This window comes from Peromyscus eremicus, chromosome 14 (assembly GCF_949786415.1).
Source record: "Peromyscus eremicus chromosome 14, PerEre_H2_v1, whole genome shotgun sequence".
NCBI lineage: Eukaryota > Metazoa > Chordata > Mammalia > Rodentia > Cricetidae > Peromyscus > Peromyscus eremicus.
In genome coordinates this window covers 76330626-76355389 of record NC_081430.1, presented here as the reverse complement: position 1 = coordinate 76355389, position 24764 = coordinate 76330626, and the positions used below count along the sequence as shown (strand labels likewise).

The 24764-nt window shown below is 34.9% G+C and overlaps 1 protein-coding gene across 2 annotated transcripts in view; it reads right to left on the bottom strand.

Annotated features, from left to right (window-relative positions):
- The window catches only part of Gphn (gephyrin), a 409924-nt gene that overhangs the window by 257154 nt on the left and 128006 nt on the right, over positions 1-24764 (bottom strand). For both annotated transcript variants that reach the window (XM_059278956.1, XM_059278958.1), the window contains exon 4: positions 1283-1375. In XM_059278956.1, the coding sequence (XP_059134939.1) occupies positions 1283-1375 (93 nt within the window). The remainder of the gene's footprint in view (positions 1-1282; positions 1376-24764) is intronic.

Here is a 24764-nt window from a genome sequence, read left to right as displayed (position 1 = left end):
AATTGTATTTTTTTCAGTTAATCTCATATATTATAAAAATGGTCAAATGACTACCTCACGTTAGGTGTCAAGTTAGGACAGAGAAACTAAATAGATTCATGAGGATGATCACTTGACTTACACAGCTGAAGTTAATACTATCATAAAACAACTCTTCAGAATGTTTTAAATGAAAATAAATTTTATTTATAATCCCAATTATAATAATAGAAAAAAGAAGGATACTAAAATAGGAGAATAGTCAATAAAAATTTTTAGGACTTATTTTAGAAAATTATATATTCAAAAAGTATACAGTAGTTCTCAGAATTTAGAAGTATAGTCTATGGATTAAAAACATTTATGCCACATAAGGACTTGTTGGAAAAAACAAACTGTGGAGATCTAGTGCAGTATTACTCAATTACAAACTGTAGGGGAGGGCCCAGCAATCTGTATTTATGCACGCATTCCTATGTACTCTAATGCTGACCAAATTTAAAAATGAATAAAGACAACAATTATTTAATAAATGAAGAGAAGAAAAAACCCTGATAATAATAAGGTAGTAGATACAATAGTATACTGGTTTGGAAATAGAAGAACATAGTTAATATTAAGTTGAAATGGAGCCAGAAACATTTATTTGAAGGGTAAAGGGAACCAAGTCATAATGGTAATATAAGGTTCCACTACTCTACAGTAATAATTTGTGGCTTTTTAAAAAAGAAATTAAAGACCCTTTCCCTGTGTTCATGTTTTATTCTTTCCCTAATTTTTCTGCCTGTGTTGAAGATACTCCTATGCCATAAACCATTGGCATTTGTTATGTTGCTTAGATTATTAAATTCTGCATTTAAATGTTCACATTTAAAATATGGAATATATCGTGCCTTTTCATCAATTTAGTGTAAATTTAGTATAAATATATAGTAATTATTTACTGCACTTTGCGACAAATGACAAAGGTATTTCAAAAAAAGAGAAACTCAGATCCAATTTTGAAATGCAATGGTAAAAATTTGCTATAACCTTCTGAAGTATAGTTGCCACCAAGCAAATGAAGGACTAATTTCTAGAACAGTTCAAAGTTCTTTATATTTAACAATTTCAAGGGTAAATTCAAATAAAGTCAAGAAATACTTTTAAACTTTGGACCACAGTCAAATATTTGTATTGTCATATCCATGAGTAATAGTTTTGCCTATAAAAGTCATAGAAAAAAAATTGAAAATAGGAAATGGTAAAAAAAAATAACATAACTAGTATATTCCTTGAATATGAGAAAGGCACTCTATCTCACCTCTGGAGTGACATCTCGCGGTGCAAACCCTGTTCCTCCAGTTGTTAGTATCAAATTAAGTTCCTTCTCATCACACCAGTCTATCAGAGTTTCCTAAAAGAAAACAAACACACAGAAGAACTTACTTGCTTGCTCAAAAATCTAAGTAATCATCTCACAGACAGCATGGAAACTAGATTCTTTCCACATTGAATAAAGACTTTTTTAAGGACAATTCCTGGAAAGTTTAACACTTGATCAAAATACAATTCAACGTGGGATATTCCTTCTCTCGATTACAGAAAGTGAGGACACAAGCACCAAACCTAAGAAAGTGTCTTACACAAGAAATGGCATAGTGGATAATTTGTTTGTTATGTACTCTTATACGGCATATCTAAAGGTCTTTTCAACAGTACAAAGTATTTTCCAGTTTAAAGAAGTTGAGAACTATATGCTAATCACAAAATCTTATTACCTGACATCACCCTAGTACCTAAATATTCATACCTTAATTATAAATCCAAATACCTTTTTCTATGATGGATTCAAAATGAGGAAAAATGTTCATAGGCTCATGAAATAGAAGTAAAAGAACTAGAGTTCAAACTACACTTGCTAGAATCTCAATTATGTTTATATTTTTCCCACTAATGAATAAATATTTTTCATCAAGTTGAAGTAAGGAAAGTTTTGCACTTTTCAATATTAGTTTTACAGGAATTTCTTAAAAGAAAGCTTAAATAATACTTGGGTCCCACTTCTAGACTACGGTTTGTGTTAGAATAAACCCAGGGTAGAAAAAAAAAACCCTAAATAATAAAAGAACTGTTGGATGTATTTACCATCCCTGACCTCAAATTGTACTACAGAGCTATAGTGATAAAAACAGCATGGTATTGGAACAATAACAGACATATTGACCAAGGGAACTGAGTTGAAGACCCATACATGAAACCACAAACCTATGGACAACTTATTTTTGATCAGGAAGCCAGAAATGCACCCTTGAAAAAATGACAGCATATTCAATAAATAATGCTGGTCAAACTGGATGGCTGCTTGTAGAAGAATGCAAATCCATTCATATTTACACTCTGCAGAAAATTCAAATCCAAATCGATCAAAGACATCAATATAAAACCAGATACATTGAACATGGTAGAAGAGAAAGTGAGAAAAGTCTTGAATTCACTTGCACAGGAAAAGACATTCTGAACAGAACACCATTAGCACAGGCACTCAGATCAACAATTAATAAATGGGACCTCACAAAACTGAGAAGCTTCTGCATGGCAAAGGACACCATCATTCAGACAAAGCAGCAGACTACAGAATCCAGAAAATATTATTTTACAAATTATACATCTAATAGAGGATGAAGATCAATAAAATGAATGACAGCTCATGCTGGTAAGAATGTGGAGTAAGAGAAACACTTACCCACTGTTGGTGGGAGTGGAAAGCTGTACAGTCACTATGGAAATCAGTGAGGTGGTTCCTCAGGAAAATCAAAATTGATCTACCTCAAGATCCAGCTATACACTCTTAGGCATATACTCAAAGGATGCTTCATTTTATCACAGAGACACTCGGCCAACCCTGTTCATTTCTGCTCTATTCATAATAGCCAGAAAATGGGAACAACCTAGATGTTCCTCAACAGATGAAAGGATAGAGAAAAATCTGGTACATCAATGGAATATCAGTCCTTAAAAAATAAAATCATGAAATTTGCAGGTAAATGGATCAGACCAGAAATAAAAACAAAAAAACAACAAAAAAAAACATCCTGAGTGATGTGACCCAGACCCAGAAAGATAAATATGGTATATATTTGCTTATAATGCATGTGAATATTAGCTGTTAAATCAATGATAACTAAGTCATAATCAGTTGAACCAAAGGTTAGGTAAAAAATAAGGGACTGGGGGACGGATAGATCTCTGTAGGAAACAGAATAGATAGTTATGGATGGATAGTGTATATGTGTGGCAGGGTGGGCTGGAATGAGAGGATCAAGTGGGGAGGGCAAGGGAAGAGGGGGACGAGGGAGGAAATACAGGGAATAAAAAAAAATTGAGGGCAATTGAGTGGAAGTATGGAAACCCAATACAGTAGAAGCTTCTAAAATCTATACACATATGAGGGCAATCTAAACAAAATGGCCAAATAACGGGAGATAGAGCCCTAAGTAAACATCTCTTATCACCAAATGAAGCTTCCAGTATTGGAAATGGGTTACATTTCACTGAGTTGTTGGCTAAAGGGGTGCCATGGGAACCCCAAAAAGAACCCAGGCTGTTGGCAAAGCTATAGGTTATTCTCCACCAACTGACAGTGAGGCACTATTGCTGAAGACAACACCTACAGAACTCTTTGAACACAGAGGAGTCAAGCTGGTGCCTTCCTAAAGCCTTCACCGCTATTGACTAGTGTTGATAGTACTTGAAGGTACCTTCAGGGTACATGTTACCAAAGGAAAAAGGTAGTACCAACCTACTCAAAAAGTCTTCGATCTATGATGACCTACCTGCAAGATGTGCTTGCTAGTGCAATAGTGGCACCAAATAGTGGGAATAATGAACTAATATCTGATTGGATTTATGGCCCAGCCCATGAGAAGGAACCCATCCCATACACTAATCAGGTGGCCAAGAACCTAAGACCAGATAGACCAGTGACTTAGAGGAAAACCAAATACTACTGTTCTGCTAAAGAAATGTAGTAATAAAAAGACTCCAGTCTGCTACACTCACAAATCAGTACCTTGCTCTGCCATCATCAGAAACACTTCTTCCTGCAGTAGAAGGGAACAAATACAGGGACAGACCCACTTCCACTCAATTGCCCTCAAATACACAGACAGCCAGAAAATATGCAGAGAGTAAGAGACCTCAGATACTCAGCCCTAAATGGCATGTCTCCATCAAATCATTCCTCTCAGAGCTTAGGGAATCCCGTGGAAGAGAAGGGGGTGGAAAGAATGTAAGAGCTAGAGGGGACTGAGGACACAAAGGAAACAAGACCTAAACAGAACAGGGCAAATGCACATATAAACTCATATAGGCTGAGGCAGTCTGCACATGGCCTTCAGGGCCTTGCACTAAATAGGGTCCCAGAACTGAAAAGGAGAACTGGACACATGCTCCCATTCCTAAAACAAAACCTATCTCCATGTGATAACAGCTCCAAATGAAAATTTCATTTCCTCCAAGGGAGTCTCATGGGGGAAACAAACTACTTTTAAAAGTAGACCAATATCTCAGCAGTAGATGGCCACTAGAAAACAAACTCAATGTAATTCTTGAATGTTCCTTGTTCCATAATGTCATGTCAGGGCTTCTTCTTTTTCTTTTATTTAATCTCATCTCCCTCCACACAGGTCCTTTGCATACAGATAATAGTTTCTGGTTTTGTGTTTTATGAAATTCCTAAAAGGATAAATTAATGGGTCTCAGCATCTATATTTGTTTCTTGTACCTTTTCTTGGTCACTTTTCCTTCTTCTTTTTTTTAATTCGATTTTTTGTTTTTGTTTTATCTTATTATATTTTATTTATTTTTAAATTTTATAATTAATTTAATTTTATATATCAGCCATGGATTCCCCTGTCCTCCCTCCTCCCAGCTTGCCCCCCCCTCCCTCCCCCCAATCCACCCCCCATTCCCATCTTCTGCAGGGCAAGGACTCCCCTGGGGATTCAGCTTAGCCTGGTAGATTCAGTCGAGGTAGGTCCAGTCCTCTCCTCCCTTCACCCAGGCTGAGCAAAGTGTCCCAGCATAGGCCCCAGGCTCCAAAAAGCCAGCTCATGCACTAAGGATGGGTCCCAGTCCCACTGCCTGGGGGCCTCCCAAACAGTTCAAGCTAATTGACTGTCTCACTTATCCAGAGGGCCTGATCCAGTTCTCGGGGCCTCCTCAGCTATTGGTTCATAGTTCATGTGTTTCCACTAGTTTAGCTATTTGTTCCTGTGCTTTTTCCAATCATGGTCTCAACAATTCTCACTCGCTCAGACAATTCCTCCTCTCTCTTGCTGACTGGGCTCCCGGAGCTCCACCTGGGGCCTGGCCATGAATCTCTGCATCCGCTTCCATCAGTCATTGGATGAGAGTTCTATCACGACAGTTAGGGTGTTCGGCCATGTGATCACCAAAGTAGGTCAGTTCAGACTTTCTCTCGAACCATTGCCAGTAGTCTATTGTGGAGGTATCTTTGTGTATTTCTGGGGATCTCTCTAGCACTTTGCTTCTTTCTATTCCCATGGGGTCTTCATTTATCATGGTATCTCTTTCCTTGTTCTCCCTCTCTGTTCTTGATCCAGCTGAAATCTCCCGCTCCCCTAAGCTCTCTTTCCCCCAACTCTTGCCCTTCATTAACTCCCCTCATGACCAGTTTGCTCATGTAGATCTCATCCATTTCTCTGTCATTGGGCAATCCCTGTATCTTTCTTAGGGTCCTCTTTACTAGGTAGCCTCCCTGGAGTTCTGAGTAGCAGTCTAGTCATCTTTTGCTTTACATCTAGTATCCACCTATGAGTGAGTACATACCATGTTTGTCTTTCTGAGTCTGGGTTACCTCACTCAGGATGATTTTTTCTAGATCCATCCATTTGCCTACAAACCTCATGATGTCATTGTTTTTCTCTGCTGAGTAGTATTCCATTGTGTATATGTACCACATTTTACTTATCCATTCTTCAGTTGAAGGGCATCTAGGTTGTTTCCAGTTCTGGCTGTTACAAACAATGCTACTATGAACATAGCTGAGCATGTGCCCTTGTGGTATGATTGATTTTATTTTATTATTATCCTTGAGATGCCTGTTTGTTTTCAAAGAGAGACAGAAAAGGGGGTGGATCCTGGCAGGAAGGGAGATAAGGCAGAAGTGGGAGGAGTGGAGGGAGGTGAAACCATAATAGGATATATTGTATGAAAAAAATCTGTTTTTTACAAAAGAAAACATAATTTAAAAAATTTAAAAGGAACATTCTAGGCCCCAAGTAGCCATGCAGTTATTGACTCATTAGCTCATTTATTTAAAAAGAAATTGTTTCATGGAATACATTTATTCAGCCTCATCACTAAATGACAAGAGAGCAAATACTTAAATAAAACAGTCTTTGTCTCACATGTTCATTCAAAATAGAAGACCTGTGAGTATGTTGTTTTCTAGAACTCCTATCAGAAGTATCATTGGAATACTGGTATCACTATCATCTGGGAGCTTTTTGGGAATAAAGAATCTCTCTGTTCCTTTCAAAGATCTATGAACCAGTACTTTTAGAGATTCCTTAAAGTATTATATATGTATACTTAATCATATGAAGTATGCCTTTCTAACTATAACACTATAGATTTTCTGAGTTATTTTCTATCATGCTTAAAAGTAAATTTATCTTAAGTAGTCATTTATCTTAGCAATTTATCATATTTAACTTAGTAATTTGTGGCATCTTAATTAGAAAGCAATTTATCCTACTGTGTTTGTTTTTGCACCTGTAAAATCTCTTTCATGCTTAAACAGGCCTTAGTATTTGCCTGTCTCAACTTTTTAATCTTTATTCCTGAAATGACTTAAAATTAAGCTCAACATTAAGGCCTGGATGTTGTTCAATCATTTTTTTCTGATATTCATATAATAAACTGAAACTTGAGATAAGAAAGGGAAGTGAAAAGAAAATATAATAATGCTAATAATGCTATTTTTCATAGATAGATTTAAGCAATCTAATATTTGGTTTAAAAATATTAACATATAGTAAGTCATAATACATACTTTTAAATATTAATTAACCATACTAAAATAAAAACATATTAATGAAATCTATTAGTGGCTTACCAGTTTTTTAATTTAGAAGGATCTTTATTTACCATATATGATCTCTGCAAAAGTAAAAACCTTCAAAGCCAGTTATGATGTGGTGGTACATGCTTACAATACTCAGTACTCAGGAGGCCAACAATAGTGGATTACAAATTTGAAACTAGAGTTGGAGACAGCAAGTTCAAGGACAGCTTGGGCTATATATTGTAACCATGGAGAAGGGGGAAAAGGAAGAGAGATACTAAAAAGAACCCACACATTCACTTCTGCTTTAGTACAAATGTAAGTGTTGAAGGAGTTCCCTAGACAGAGCCATTATATAAAACTGAGAGAACTGCTTATTATTTTTAGTATGTATTTGCTATACAAAATGAATTTCATTACATTATAGCACATATACCACACTTGGATCATTCACCCTCCATTATCTTATCTTCCCTCCCACTGGTAATGTTCCACTTCTCATGCTCTCTCTTCTACTTATATTTTTAAAATATAGATTCTGTATATAAAACAAAACCTACATTTGTCTTTCTGAATCTGGCTTGCTATATTACTATGATGTTCATCAGTTCCATCCACTGGGAAGCTCAAATATTATCCGTACAAAACAAAGACTTAAAAACTTTTAAGTATGCCCAAAGAGCTAAAATTAACCATAGGCAAAGGACTAAAGAAGATCAGGAAAAACCCGTCTGCATAAAATAAGTATATCTAAAAAAAAAAAAAAAAAAAAAAAAAAAAAAAAAAAAAAGTTATGAGAAAAAAACCAGATAGCCCCTTCTTCTTTCTTCTCATTCCATTGTATTTCAGTAGTTTTACTCTCAGATCTATTTTGTCACTCAATATGAAAAATAGATCAATTTACAACTAATACAGCAGAAACTGGGAGTAGTTAATGCATAAAAAGAATGCAATAATGCTAACTCAGAAATAACTGTACCTGTATTCTACTGATGCATTTATGTATACCAAAAACCTAGTGATAAAAACAAAGCAGCAGCAGCAACAACAACAACAACAACAACAAAATACCAGTGATCTATTATTTCTCACAAATTCTTTTCTTTCTGGCTTAGTCTGGTATGTTTGGTTTTGGCCTTGGAGTTGGAGGGTTCACATCTGTGACTGAAATAATACTGGTTTAACTAAAGCAGAAGAATCAGTCAGTCTTAGCTAAATGTCGGAGGGTTTGGTGCAAATCACTAGGCTTTTATCTCCATGTGGTTTCTGACAATCCTTTGTCTAGCCTATATTTCCTTACATTATAGTACAGGGTTTCGGAAAACAAACAAACAAACTGATATCTAGCGATCAGAACTCACATTTCATTATTTCTGCCGCATTCTACTAGATAAAGGAAGATAGAAGGGTGAGACTGTGAAAATCAAGTTTACCTCTTAATTGGAGTAGTTATTGAAAGTTTATGGTTATTTAAGCTACCGTACCATATATATTTTGTACCAAATATATATGTTGAGTGAAAAATTTGTTCCTGAACTTTTTGAATATGAAGAGGAAAGAAGAGTTAAACTACTCACAATCAAAAGAATTAAGTATGAACACTAATTTGTTGCTTAAAATTTACTTACTTTTAAAAACAATACCTATAAATTATAAAGAAATGAAACAATGCAAAATAATGAAAAGGAGACAGAGAAAAGACCATGAGGCCTAAATCCTACAAAAAGGCAACCCTAAACTTCAAGCAACTAAGGAATGCTGAGAGTGGGAGAAATAGTGTTTTCCAAGGGAGAAAACACTAAATGGTTATCCAATACCAAGTGGTCAGCCATGAAAACTTATACATGAGTGATATTACACTGACTGAGTAGGTTATAGTTAGGTATATGAATACCTAAATATACATATACATATAAATATACATATATATGTATATCCATGGAATAAGAGTTAATGAAAAAATAGGCCATAAATTTGAAAGAGAGTAAGGAGAGGTATATGGTTGGTTTGGAGAGAGGAAAGGGACGGGGAGAAATGATATCATTATATTATAATCTCAAAAATAAAATAAAATGGGCTGGAGAGATGGCTTAGAGGTTAAGAGCACTGCCAGCTCTTCCAGAGGTCCTGAGTTCAATTCTCAGCAACCACATGGTGATCTTTAATGATATTTGGTGCCCTCTTCTGGTGTGCAGACTTACATTCAGGCAGAACACTGTACATAATAAATAAATTAAATATAAATAAATAAAATAAAAAACCTCTCCCCTCTTGTTATTTATGCCTAAGTAATCAATCACTGTTTGATACTAGTTTTTCTCTTTCAATAGTCTTTTATTTTACTCAAAATGCCTTTATGTTTTGGCTTGATAATTCCTATCATTTATTTATCTATTTACTTAATTTGTGTGGGTGTTTTATCCACATATATGCCTTTAGTAAAATGTTTTTTCTTTGTTGTAGTGGTACAGTTTCAAATACTAATAGTTTTCGGTGTCATTTGCTTTATGACACTGAAAAATTGAAAATCACAAACAGTCAATAGACAATAATTGGAAACTAATCAGTATTAGAGTGACAGTATCTTTACTATTAGTGTGACAATGTTGTATTCTATTTAAACCAGGATCTTGATCTCTATTCTGGGTTACTAGTGGAACAGGAAGGTTAATTGTTACAGTTTGTACTATTTTTCTTATATATACTCAGAAAAAAATTCTCATGTTTATTTAGCATCAATTATATCATACCACTACTCCTATTATCAAAGTCCTATATTGATTTTCAAGTCAATCAAACATTAAAAATTAAAATAGTCCCCCCTCCCCCTCCCCCCCCAAAAAAAGCCGGGCGTTGGTGGCGCACGCCTTTAATCCCAGCACTTGGGAGGCAGAGCCAGGCGGATCTCTGTGAGTTCGAGGCCAGCCTGGGCTATCAAGTGAGTTCCAGGAAAAGGCGCAAAGCTACACAGAGAAACCCTGTCTAGAAAAACCAAAAAAAAAAAAAAAATAAAATAAAATAAAATAGTCTATATTTTTAATTGTTTATATTTCCCTGGGTAGTGTTTCTTTGGTAATATTTCCTACATTTTTTCAAAATTCTACCAGTTAAATTATTTCCTGTAGCTTAGGACATTAACGTTTTTTAAAAGTTTCTTATTACGTATACTTACCAGTATATTTAGAAAAATTAGTTTACTATTCTTCAAGTTCAACAAGTAACTTACTTTAGTAACAATTACCTGTTCTTACAGCCAGAATTAACATCTCTTCTATACTACCAGAACAGGGATCTTAGATTTCTTCATTATCATATATTCTGTTATAAAATAATTTATACTAATTCATTGCTTTCTCATCAAATCAGAAGCTCTGCAAGAAAAGAAACACCCAGTAGGCTATTTCATGTCTTAGAAAGAGAGAGAGAAGAAAACTACTAACTGCAAGTCATACAGATTGAGAGGACCCAGACACCTCCTGTTCTGGCACAAGGGAAGTCAAAATGAGATTGACTATTAGCTTTTCGGGCTTTTCATGTTTCCATTTTCCACACTGAGGCCAAGTTTTTAACCACACTATAGGCATCATTATGGAATTTATTATGCCCCACATAGTGAAATTTCATCTAAAAAAATTGACAGGAGAATCACAAAGACGACACTTAGGAGCTCTGCATCAAAAACTGTAATCAAAGAGCAAAGAGTAAAGCAAACCACTTCCCTAGCATCTTATAGATAAGGACTTTAGAGTGCTATGCCAGGAACCCGGGCATAGTATTGGTTCCTCTGTGTGTGTGTCTCGCCTCTCCTAATTGTGTATTTGTGTGTATCCTACAATATGACAGTATCATAATTATTGTCTCAATATACAGGTTAAAAAGAGTGGTATTTGCTTTACTACATTTCTACCTCCCAGCAAAATACTTAGCACAAAGTAGTCATAGACTTCAAAGAGTTGTAACAAAGCCTAGATTAATACTTATTGAAAAATTAAATATATACAATCATGAAGAAGACATTAATTTCAACAGTTGGTCTCTGAAACAGAAATGGAAGAGACTCTGAAGAAGCCTCTTCTATCAGTTGGAAAATAAAGTTAAAACTTAAAAATGATGCTGGGGCAATTGGAAAAAAGGCTAAAATTATGTCTTTAATATGCTTAACAGCAAAGTAATACACAAATGAACAAAAGTTTAAATGAAAAAAAGGTGAAAATGGTATGAAAACAAAAATGTTAATATAATGTTTAAATAGTAGTTGGTAATTGTTTCTGCTCTTGGAATAGCACACCCTTCTGAATTTACTGCTTAGTGTATTGTAAAAATGATCAATGTTACTAATTTCCTTTTATAATAGGCATTACTTGGAAAAATACTTAGAATTTGATTAAAAATAGCACCTCTGCCTAATATCACTGTAACTGACCTAAGCATATACATTTCACAGGAAAGAATTGGATTGTTAGTGAAGACAGCTAATAGAACACAGTTGATAGAACTCTTAGACTAGCTATCACAGTATTGTTATTTTAAGTAATATACTATATTGTGCTCGCTTCGGCAGCACATATACTAAAATTAAGTAATATACTATATCAATAAGAAATTTGCTAAGATAAAATACTTTACTGAGGTTTTTCTCTAACACTCAAAGGTGATCTTCCAGACTTAAGTATTCTGAGCATTTTCTTTTAAAACACTTAATTTAAAAAGGTGTTACTTGATAAAATACGTGTTGTATTTTAAAAATGGTGGGAAGGATTCACACCATACAACAGGGCCCATGTGGAAGGTTTATTGAGGGGAAGGGACATAAGGGGCAGAAAAGGGGGCAGAGATTGGTCTCTGGGGACAAGAGTGAAGGAAGAAAAAGAAAAGAGATAGGTGGTGGGTAAGACCTTTTATAAGGAAACATAGTGAATGTGCACAGGGGGTGCTCTTAATGGCTGCAGCTGAGGATATATCCTGTCAGGACTCTAAGGGTAGACCAGTACAAATGCCTAAACGCTAACAATACAATTTCCTCTTCATCTTGGTAATTGAACTCTTTCAGAATCATTTATTGAACCATTAAATATTTACCTACTAACTGTAACTGAAAGTGAAAGAGCTAACTCATTAACATCAGGAATGTTGCTCAGCAAAGACACTTTTAAGAGAGTAAAAACAGGAAGGATAACGGAAATATGTATGTGCAGTATATGTATCATAGGACTTACATCCAGGGCATGCTAGGTACACTTGCTAATAAATGAGGACAAGACAGATAAAGTAATGTTTACAGAGAGGACTAACAGGTATATATGGTAATATTTTGCTTGTACTCTAACAAATAAAATTTGCCTGAAGATCAGAGGACAAAGCCAGCCACTAGATTAAACAGGCTAGGCAGTGGTGGTACACACCTTTAATCCTAGCACTGGGAAGCAGAAGCAGAGATCATCTGGATCTCTGTGAGTTCAAGGCCACACCCTAGACTGAATGAGATTAATCCTGTCTAAAAGAGAAACAGAGCCAGGCAGTAGTGGCACACCTTTAATCCCAGCATTTGAGATCTCATGCCTTTGCTACCAGTATTTGGGAAGCACACACACTATTAATTCCAGCACTATGAAGATTGAGACAGGAAGTGATATGACTGGGTGGAGAAAGGCATATAAGATGGGAGGAGACAGGAATTCAAGCCCTTTAGGCTGAGAACTCAGGGGATTCATGGAGTCAAGATCTTCCACTTTTGGCTGAAGAGTTGGTGAGGTGAGAAGTAGCTGCATCTTGTTTTCTTATCTTTCAGCATTTACCCCAATATCTGGCTCTGGGTTTTTATTATAAGACCAATTAGGATTCGTGTTACAGGTATATAATAAATAGGGATATGCAAATGGCCAAGAAGAACATATACAATGATACTCAACAGGCTTACTCACTACTGTTATAATGTAAAGCAAACTAAAATTCTCAGAAAAGGTTTAAGAGAATGCAAATTGCTCTATTCACCTGGGAAAATTCAGGTTCTAGTAAGTAAAACTCATTTGTGTGGAATATTCCTTTACATTGTATGAATATATGCCACTGTGACTGGTTTAATAAACAAGCTGACTGGCTAATAGCTGAACAGGATAAAGATAGGTGGGAAAGCCAAAGCGAGAATGATGGGAAGAAGAAGGGCAGAATCAGAGGAGTCACAAGTAGACTCAGAGAGAATCAAGATAGGCACGTCATACTGAGAAAAGGTACCAAGCCACATCGCGAAGCATAGGTAAAAAATATGGGTTAATTTAAAATGTAAGAGTTAGCTGGTAACAAGCCTGAGCTATTGGCTGAGCATTTGTAATTAATATAAGCCTCAGTGTGTTTATTTGGGAGCATCTGTTGGTAAAGGAAAATTCTGCTGACACATTTGCATATTCTCTAATTTAGTATTTTTGGGTCTTATTCTGTTCACTAGGTGCAAATCTAATGGGAATGCACACACGTACATCAATAAACATGTAAGACTACTTATTGTTAGATTATTCACAATAGCATATAGTTCAAAACAACTTAAGTGTTTTCCAACAATAGAATGGATAATCAAATTGTTCTATACTAATGAAAAGATAGCACTCATTCGGTGGATATAAAGCCCAAAAGGATAAAGATAATTCATGGTGTTGACCTGAGAACAGTAAATCCTTTTGAATGAGGTAAGGAGTAGTAACTAGTAATGGGGTACAGAAAGCTTTCACTCATGCTGATAATGATCTATTTCTTTTATTATTGTTATTTATTTTTCTTTTCATACATGCTCAGTATATTGTCCCTCAATCCCCAATCTCCTTTCTTACCTTCCCCCTTCCTGTAAATATCCAGGAGTGCATAGCTAGGTCATATGAAAGTTTTATCTTCATTTTTTTTATAAAACCCCACACTAACTTAAGTGGCTGCTTTAGTTTACATCTCCATTCCCACCAATTCATAGACATTTCCATTTGTTCATATCCTTGCTAGAATTTGTTACTGTTTTCTTGCAAGGTTTATTTAAAAAAAATTAGGAGTGTGTATGTGTGCATATGCATACACACTTGTACATGTGTAGAGCATACCTATGCTATGGTGCCTGTCAATGAACAACTTTCAGGACATAGTTCTCTTGTTGTACCATGTTGAGGCTTTTGCAGAGTATTGCAGTCAGCCAGCTACGTTCTGGTCAATTCTCCTGAGTCTGTGTGCTCAGGAGAATTGAGTGCTGAGAATACAAATTTGCACCACTACATCAGGCTTTTTAAAGTCAAGCTTCATTAGAAAGTATCTTTCCCTACTGAGCCATCCCACTGGCCCCATTACTTAGCTTAATAACTGCCATTCTGATGGTTATTTGCCTTGATTTCTATCTTAGCATGTTTGTTCTTGGTATGTAGGAAGGCTACCATGCTAATTTTGTAATCTTACTCTACTAATCATGTTTATCAGTTCTAAGAGTTTTCTGGTGGAGTCTTACAAACTCATAAACATAATAATACCATCTGCAAATGAAGATACTTTCCCTTTTTTCCTTTCCTATTTATATCCCTTTATTTCACTGACATTTTTCCTCCTTCTAATACAAATGTGTTGAATCCTGTTGTTGAACCTTCTATTCCAGTTATACTTTCAACTTCAGTAGTGAATTTGATTTTTCAAATTAAAAATATTTTTTAAAATGATATCCTCTAGCAGATCAAGCACATAATTATTTAAAAACTCTCTTCTCCAATGGCCCTCACTTATGCTTGGACATCAATCTTCTCCATTTAGACATCTGAGTTTGAGACCATGGAACTTGTAACTTAAAGCAGCAACCACTGGTTTTCAAACATTTGGCTTTAGCATGGGAGTTATGTCATCAGCTCTATTGTTCTTAGACTTTTGACCCTAGATTGATGGATTTATTTCTGTCTTTCACTATCTAGTTTGCAGATTGTATGTCATGTGATGAACTTCATTATCATGAGTCCCTTCTCAAAAGAAATCTTTTATGTACCTGTGTATCTCCTATTGCTTCTGTGTCTCCTGAGAATTCGGACTCACATACCATTTGATGAGATGTGATCATAAGAGGTTGGTTTTTCAACACTATTTCCTATTGGTTTCTTCTGAATGTATTTAGATAGGCTGCCATAGGCAGTTTCATTTTCCTACTTTTCCCCCTGTGTTTGTGCCACATTCTTCCATTCTATCAATGTATAACACTTTTTGTTGAAAACTATATAGTTCATATAATACACTGAAGCAAATATGGATATTGATTCTACTTCCCCATCTCCAAGGCTTTTTGTGGTTGTTCCTTGTTTGCTTATTGAATTCACTAGGCAAATTCAGTAAAGTTTACTTCTACTTATGGTAAAGTTTCTGATATCTAACTTGTTGAAGGGTGTGGGGGTCAGCTGAGGGATGTTCACAGGTCAACATGGGAAGATTGGTAGAGTTTCCTTTATTTCTTGTCTTTGTATAACCTCTCTACCCCTCACCTGTCAACGTGAGTTTTTGTTCTGACTCCATGGGGATTCTCTTTTTTTTTTTTTTTGGTTTTTCGAGACAGGGTTTCTCTGTGTAGCTTTGCGCCTTTCCTGGGACTCACTTGGTAGTCCAGGCTGGCCTCGAACTCACAGAGATCCGCCTGGCTCTGCCTCCCGAGTGCTGGGATTAAAGGCGTGCGCCACCACCGCCCGGCTAGGGGATTCTTTTTAGTCACTTCTACTTCAGGTTCTTTCTGGTAAGCTGGCTGGTTTAATTTCTTGTTCTTAATAAAGTGAAAATCAACATCCTCTTGTTTGATTACCACCCAAACCACCATTGTTTCAGAGAGTATGCTTAGACTTGATTTTCCCCACATGCAAGACATCAGTTCCTTGTAAAGGCCTTTGGAGCAAGCTGTAGTTATGGACTGATTCTCTGTCTGGGCAAAGACCTCTTTCTTCTGTCCAAAATACTAAGTAGGGACAGTAGTTCTTAGTCTTCTGGGCTAATCTTTAGTATCTTCATGCTCTTGCCCTGTGAAAAAGCTGTTTTAGGTGTGATTGGGGCCACAAAGTTCTAGCATTACTGTATCTAAACCAGGGCTCTAATCCTATGAGTGAGGGATATATAGAGGAAAGGAAACTTTCTTTTATTATCACACTGATCAGATATTTAGCCTCCACAAGATGGAGTTGAAGATACAAAAAAGATGGAAGAATGTCTTAGAGAAATAAATAACTTTTAAATGGAGAGAAATTCCCATACTCTAGGTCACACCTTCCCAGAGAAAAGTGTCCATTAGATTCAATCAGGGTGAATGAAGGATTAAGCTGTAGTTTAAGTGTTACAGAGTCTGTTTTACTTTATACATAGTTTCTTTACATGAATATATTTATTATTTTGCAATAAACTCTTAAAGCAATAAGTATATACTTGAAATAATTCTTTTTAAATAATTTATATCAATTATGATTGTGTTGTTGAGGAATGAATAGTTTGAGAGTTCCACATGTTGCATTTGCTTAAAAAATTTACTAATAATTCATTTTTAAATTATCTTGCACTTCTATTATATTAAAATAAAAATAGAATATAAATTAGAGAAAAAAATCTGTGCATATACATAAAATATTGAGAGATATATGCCATTTATTGTGGAAAGCAATAATAGATGACTAAAAACATCTATAAAAGAAATTGCAAAGAACTATGAGAAAAATTAAATAGCTTTACTAACAGACAAATGACATTTCTAAATGTAAACTTATTGACAAAGATTTTTTTTCTCAAATTGTATATAAATTTAAAGTATGGTTATATAACTTTCAGGTTAAGTATTAAAAATAATTTTAGGTAGTTGCAAATATTCAGGTAATTATAAAAAATAGAGAAACCACATATACACCTTTCACCTAGTATAAATAATTTGTATAACTCTAATAGATAATTACAAGCAAAAGTAAATAATGATATACTCTTCCAACCTTCTTTAGACCACACTGATTTTTATATAAATTTGTGTTTACTTCTATATTAGATTGGTGTAATCACAACCACAGTCAAGATATGTAAGAGTTACATAAAAAATATTTTGTCATGCTATTTTAAAAATGGTTTTAAAAACAATTATGTGTTTGTGTTATATGCATAAGAATGCAGAAGAGGCCACTGAGTTCCATGGAGCTGGAGGTAAAAATGGTTGCAAGAAGTGCAATGTGGGTGTTGGGAAACACACGGGTCTTCTGCAAGACCAATTCATGCTCTTAACCACTTATCCATCTCTCCAGGCATTTGTGCTATACGTTTACATACACAGCAACCTTTGTTCCTATTTCTATCTCCAAGACTAGACTTGGTTATTTTAAGGATTTCAAACATAATCTTTGAAAGCAGGCTCTTCCGCACCACCCATTCAGCTTGATCTTAAAATCAATTCATCTGTAGTTCATTATTTCTACTTTGGATATGTCAATATTATTTCACAATATGAATATAAAAACCCTTTGTTTAGTTATTCACCTACTAAAGAGCATTTACTTTCCTGTTTTGGGCTTTTGCAAAGAAAGCCACTGGAATAATCACATACAATTTATGCATGAGCATAGGGTTTCATTCCTTGGGATGAATGCTAAATAGATAATGCAACATGATAGGTCAGAGCATAATGACTTTGTAAGGAAATGATCCATCATTTAAAGAGTAGCTCCACAATTCTATATTCTAACAATGTCTGGGTGTCTGGTTTATCTACATCCCCTCCAGTAGGAAGTGCTATCATTTTATGACATTCATTTCCCCAAGTGTGCAATGAAATTGCATTGTTATTTTGATTTGTATTCACTTAACAGCTAATGAAATTCAATAACTTTTCATGTGTTTGTCATTATGTCTATTGTCTTAAATAAAATATCTCTCTATGTCTTTTGACCATTTTCTAAGTATTTTGTTAATTCAGAGTTTAAGAGTTTCTTTATTCTGGTTAAAACCCTTTACTAACATGTGGTTACAAATAATTTCTTTATAAGTGCATCCTATCTTTGCACTGTCTCACAGGTTCTTTGTAGAAAAGAATTTAATTGTGGATGCTTTTCAATAAAGAAGAATTTCAATGTGTGGATACTTTGGTTGCTGAGTCCAAGAAAACTCCATTTAGACCTAGGTGTTAATGGTCTGGATGATACTTTCTATAGTTTTATTTTTAACTCAATTGCATATTTTGAGGTCGCTTTGTTGTAAAGTTTAAAGTTAGGGTAAAGGTTGTGTTTTACATTGCTGGCTATGGTTATCCAATGATGCCTTCTCTTTTTAATTTTTAAGAATTTTTAAAAAATTATTATATAAAGTGTTAGGTTTCATCATAGTATTTTTAAACATTGCTTTTGTTGATTCTCTCTAAATATGCTATCCTATCCCTCTGACCCCTTGTATTCTTCTACCTCCAGTAGCTTCATTTCCATTTTTATGTCCTATGTATCCTATTGCCCCCTCCCACTACCTCCACACCTTTTTTTCCCTTCTCATGGTTCTCTAATTTCATGCAAGCATCACTTATTATTAAAAACACATTTAAAAATTTTATTTTTATTAGCGTTCATACGTGTGTGCGTGTGTGTGTGTGTGTGTGTGTGTGTGTGTGTGTGTGTGTGTGTGTGACATGTGCCTATGGAGGCCAGAAGAGGTCAATGAACCCCTCGAACTACAGTTACAGGTTGTAGTAGGCCAACTGACATCGGGGCTGGGAATTGAACTCAGGTCCTCTGCAAGAGCATCAAGCATTCAGAAGTGCTAAGTCATTTCTCCAAGCTCCAAACACTTTGCAGAATTTGATGCATCAAAAATTAAGATCATAGTTATTAGTTTTAGCTTATAGATTAAAAGTGTAGTTTTATTAGTTTTGGTCTAGTATACATCAAATAAATCTTAGTTTGTCCTATGTATTACAAATGAAGCTCATTAAAAATGAACTGAACATAGTGTAAGTTTCTTTGTGGATTCTCTATTCTGCTCGTTGATCTACATGTCTAGTTTTTTTTTTTAACTTTATAATTTTGAATACTGTACTTACAGTTTATATAATTAAGTAAAGTTAGTCAGCTCAATTAATTTTTCCCAAAGGTTCTATCCCTTTGCATATAATTTTTACAACAAATTTATATAATTTTAAAAACTTATTAAAAATTCAAAAGGAAATATGTGAAAATTATAGGTTAAAATTTTTAGAAAATTAACATTACTATGTTGAATCTTTCCATCTCTGGATGTGGTATATGTTTCCAATTTTTTATATGTATTTATTTTTATTTTATGTGAATGAGTGTTTTGCCTGCATGTATGACTGTGTACGATGTGCTTTATTGTCGTGCACAGAGGCCAGAAGAGACATCAGATTCTCTGCAACTGAAGTTACAGATTATAGATGATAAAACCACCACATGAATGCTGGGAACTGAATCTGGGTCCTCTGCAAGAACCATATGTGCTGTTAATGACTGAGTCATCTCTCCTGCCCCTATTATCTCTCCATTTCTTTAAATATGTTATGTATTTAGCATTTTGTGGTTTTCAGCATATGTGTAATCTTTTTGTTTGTTTTCAAGACATAGTCTCTCTGTACAGCCTTGGCTGGCCTAGAACTTGCTTCTGTAGACCAGGCTGCCCCCGCTCCGCCCCGCCCGAGTGCTGGGATTAAAGGCATGCAATCTTAAGTAAATATATAGCCATCTTATTTTCTCTGGAGAATTTGTATGTTGTGCTGCTCTAAATATCAGATTTCATCATTTGTTGTTGGAAGTAAATGAAAGATAATTTCTTTTTTCCTCTGGTGTTGTATTTCACAAATGAACTAAAATTACTTCTTAGTATACTTTTATGTATACACAGTCGAGTAATATGCAAACAGGGATTGCTTTCTTTTTAATTTGTAATATGTCAGGCTTTTAACTCTTCTTGCCTTACCATGCTATTTAGAGTTTCCGGTACTGAACCGAATAAAGACAGTAAGAGAAGAAAGGATTATTTTATTCCTAGCCATAGGGTAAAAATATTCATCCTTTCACTATCAAATGTTACCTAGAGTTTTGTGGTTTGTCTTCTTCCTCTTTTTCTCTCTGTACTCTCTTAATAGGAAAAGAAATTCATCTTTATTCCTACTTTGCAGAGAGTTCTCATCATGAAAGGGCTTGGGATTACATCAAATACCCTTTCTTCAAAAATTCTGTGAATAAATTTTGTCAGTTTTAGGCTTGCTTATATGGCAGATTATACAGTTATTTTCTAAAGCTAGTTTAGCATATTTCAAATCTTAACTGGTCAAGATGTATAAATATTTTCATACATTGTTAGCTTTCATTAATAATCTTTTATTAACAAATTTAAGTTAATGAGAGATAGGAGTGGTCTGCTACTTTCTTTGTTTTAACTTTGTTTCTGTGGCTTATGTATCAGGAATATATCAGTTTCGTAAAATGGAATGAGAAATATTTTCTCTTGCTATCTCTCTGATATGATTTGAGGGTGTTTCCAATGGGTTCATGCGTTGGAGGCTTGCTCCTCAGGATGGTGATTTGGAGATGGTGATGGGAACATAAAAGATGTAGCGTACTGGGGATAATCATTAGGTAATACAATGTGTTGGCCATAAAAGGGATTAAAGTAGTTCTACGGGGATTAGATTGGTCAAGGGCACTAGAAAAAAAATCTACTATTATTATTCTGTTAAATGAACATAGCAATAAAACGACCCCTGATGCCAAACTGCTAAACCAATAGGTCAGTGTATCACTCAGCCCTCATCAGAGAAGCTTCTTCTTGCAGTAGATGGTGATTAACACGGAGACCTACAACTTGATATTATGCAGAGAATGAGAGACTCTGAAGCATTCAAGCCTAAATGGGATGTCTTTACTAAATTCCTCCGCTCAAGGCTCAGGGATTTACGAGGAAGAAGAGGTGGAAAGATTGTCAGAGCTAAAGAGTGATGACTCCAAGGTAACAGGGAGATACTCATCAACTCAAAGAGACAATGACAGCATACACAATACCTATATAAGTTCACACCAGACAAAATCTCATCACAGGAAGGGATAAATGAACAAAGTCCCACCCATAACCAGGAAACTATTTCTAATTGATACTTGCTAGGAAAGAAAAAAAAAAGTTTTCTTCAAAGGAGTGTTACTGGTTATATCAACCACATTCCAGGGTAGGTCCCATGCCCAGGTGGTATTGACCAACACAAACAGACTCCATGGTTGTATGTCTGTGTTCACATTCACTTTTTGCTTTGTTATTTTTTATTTTATTGGTTTTTATTTTTTGTTGAGAGAGTGAAGGTAGGGAGATAGTATATAAAGTTGGGTACACAGGTAGGTGGGGAGGATCTCAGAAGAATATGATCAAAATATATATTATGAAAAAAATTGTGCTCAGTAAAAAAAATCTGTATATGTTTATAAAAGCAGTTATTAGGGGATAGTGAATTATTTTTCATGAAAGTAAGTTATAAGAACACATTCATGGGCTGGAGAGATAGCTCAGAGGTTAAGAGCACTGACATCTCTTCCAGAGGTCCTGAGTTCAATTCCCAGCAACCACATGGTGGCTCACAATCATCTGTAATGAGATCTGGTGCCCTCTTCTGGCATACAGGCATACATGCAGGCAGAACACTGTGTACATAATAAATATATAAATCTTAAAAAAAAAAAGAATCCAAACCTTGAATTGTCCTTTGGCTTCTTATTGACATAAGATTGCTTCCTCATAAGAGACTCACACAATAGCATGAACCATCAATTATGGCATCTTCAAGAAACTCAGACTAATATAGGTGTAATATTTTCCAACCTACGAACTGCCAGTTTATTGGGTTTTTTTTAAATATATAATGTGGCTTACATCAAGTATTTCATTATAGTAGTAAAAACAAAATGATACATTCCCTAATTATGAGGGAAGAGATAAAAATTAATGATGATTACACTAATACTTCTGTTAAAGTGTCTAATACAATGATCTGGGGATAAAGATTTCTTTTTTTTGTTTGTTTGTTTGTTTTGGTTTAAGATTTCTGAAGACAGTTTCTTTCTATGAAGCACAAGTCAGCTTAGATCTTAACTATGTAGCACAGGCTGGTCACAAGTTAATGATTTTTCTGAATTTGCTTTATGAACACTGCATTTTAGACGTGCTATCATGCTCAACTTTTTCGTCAATAATTTTATTTCTTCAGCACTCAAGGAGTACAAACTATCACCTTCATAGTTCATGTTGTTTAACTTTGGAAGCTGTGAGTTTTGAGAAATTGGTCTGTTTCTTACAAACCTAACTTGTGGCCAGAAGGTTTTCACAATATTCTCTATTTGTTAATTTAAAAGAATAAGATTCTGTATGGTGATATTTTATTTGTATTAAAATTTTATTTGTATGTTAATAAATAAAGTTGCCCGGGGGTCAGAGCTATTAGCAAGACATAGGAAAGCTGGGTGGTGTTGCCGTACGCTTGTAATCCCAGCACTTGGTAGGCAGAGATAGGTAAGTCTCTGTGTGTTCAGGGATACAGCCAGCATTGGATATACACGCCTTTAATCTCAATACCAACCATAGAAGACCTGGAGGTCTGTACAGACAGGCAGTGACAAGGCAGTCATGTGGTTGGGTTTACAACCAATGAGAAGGCAGAACAGAAAGTCTATATAAAGACTTTAACACAGGAAGTAGCTCTCTTTCGGAGAGGTAGGACCATCACAGGAGGAAGGGTAAGGTTTTTGCTCTTAGCTCTGACCTCTTGGCTTTCTTCTTTGCATTGGTTCTGTGTTTCTTATTTAGTAAGACGTTTGGTTACATCTACAATTCTGTTTCGCTAATCCTTATTTTATTCTTGAGAATGGTAATTGTGCCTTTTCTGTCTATCTTTGCCATCAATGCTAGCAAGATTTTTAAGAAACAAGCATTTATTTCATGGTTACTTCTCTACTGTTTTCAGTTTTTAACTCATTACTCCCTTCTGCTTTCTTTGTTTGTTTGTCTTTTTGAGACAGGGTTTCTCTGTGTAGCTTTGGAGTCCTTCCCGGAACTCACTCTGTAGACCAGGCTAGTCTTGAACTCACAGAGATCCGCCTGCCTCTGCCTCGCGAGTGCTGGGATTAAAGGTGTGTGCCACCACTGCCCCACTTCTTTGAATATATTTTGTTCACTATTTTTATGGTTTCTAGAGAGGAACTTGGGCTACTGATGAGAACTTATTTTTTAAAAAAAGATTTTTTTTTTAAGTGCATGAGTGCTTTGCCTGCATTATGTACGTGGATCACATGTTTACCTGGTGCCTGAGGAAGCTAAAAGAAGTTGCAGATCTACTAGAGTTCTATGTATAGAGTTATATATATGGAACTAAAAATATATATGGTTGTTGGCTACCATGTGAGTGCTTTGAACCAAATCCAGGTCTTTGCAATTCTATGAACTGCTGTGACATCTCTCCGGCCTATTTCTTCTTTTTTCATGTAAGCATTTAGGATTATAGATTGTCCTCACAAAGCTAGGTGAGTGAGTGGCACAGGCCAGACATCCCAGCTACTAGAATGGCTGAGTCAGGAGGATCTCCAGTATAAAGCTAGCCTTGATAACTTAGTGAGACTTGGTCTCAAACAAAAATATTCTTACCCATGGCAAATACATACCAGCATAGATAAAACAAAACTCGTAAGTTGTCCTCTCAGTCCTTTTTAGTTACCTTACATATTTCATAACTTATAATTGTATTTTCATTTTTATTTTGCTGTTATGATTATCTAAAATTTCCTTTGAGTTATACACTTTCATCTATAAATTATTTAAAACAGTGTCTTGTAATTCCCACATGTTGACATCTTTCTTCATTTTTGTTATTAGTTCTATGTTGATTCTATTAGGATCTAAGGACATACACTGTATATTTTTTAATGTTGATTGTGATTTGTCTTGTGACACTAGGTATGGTCTTGTAAAATGATTGTGAATGCTTAAAAAGAAAGTGTATTGTGTAATTTTACTTCAATAATTTATATGTCCATTTTTGATGCATATAATTTTTCAACTCCAATGTTTTTCTACTAGGTTAAGCCTTCTACATAACAGAATGTCAATTTTGACTTCAGTAATTTCTTTGAAGTCAATTTGGGCAGATGTCCACGTATTCATTCTGGCTTGCCTTCCCTTAAATGAATGTTTATACAGTATATGTTTTTTCCAACCTTTCAGTTTATACCTATATAATTGTTTTTAAAATGACTTTCTTCATTAATGAAATTATTAAGAAAATGTTCATTGTGTCACACTACTTCTAATTGTGGCCATATATGGATTACTCTTTATATGAGGTAATTGTTTTTATCTTAAAGTTTAAAATTGATGTTGTGTTATTAACTTTCTGTTTGAATACTGTTTCTTCATTGCCTTACTATTGTTCACTTAAGCCTTTATTAGATTTCTATCTCTATTGTACTTTTTTCTTAGTGGGTTCTCTGGATACTGCTACATACAAATGCAATTTTCAGTGTACCATGTTAACAATGTACCATTTTGAGTGACATGTAGAAAATTTACTTCTATTTAGGTAATTTTGTATTTCTATGTTTTAAATACAAATACACTAAATATTTATTCTACTTATAAGGTATATCAAATCATATGACCTTCCATTTGTTTCAGCCTTCATATACGGTTTTAAAAGATTCATGAGTCTACTTTACCCACTCAACAGTTT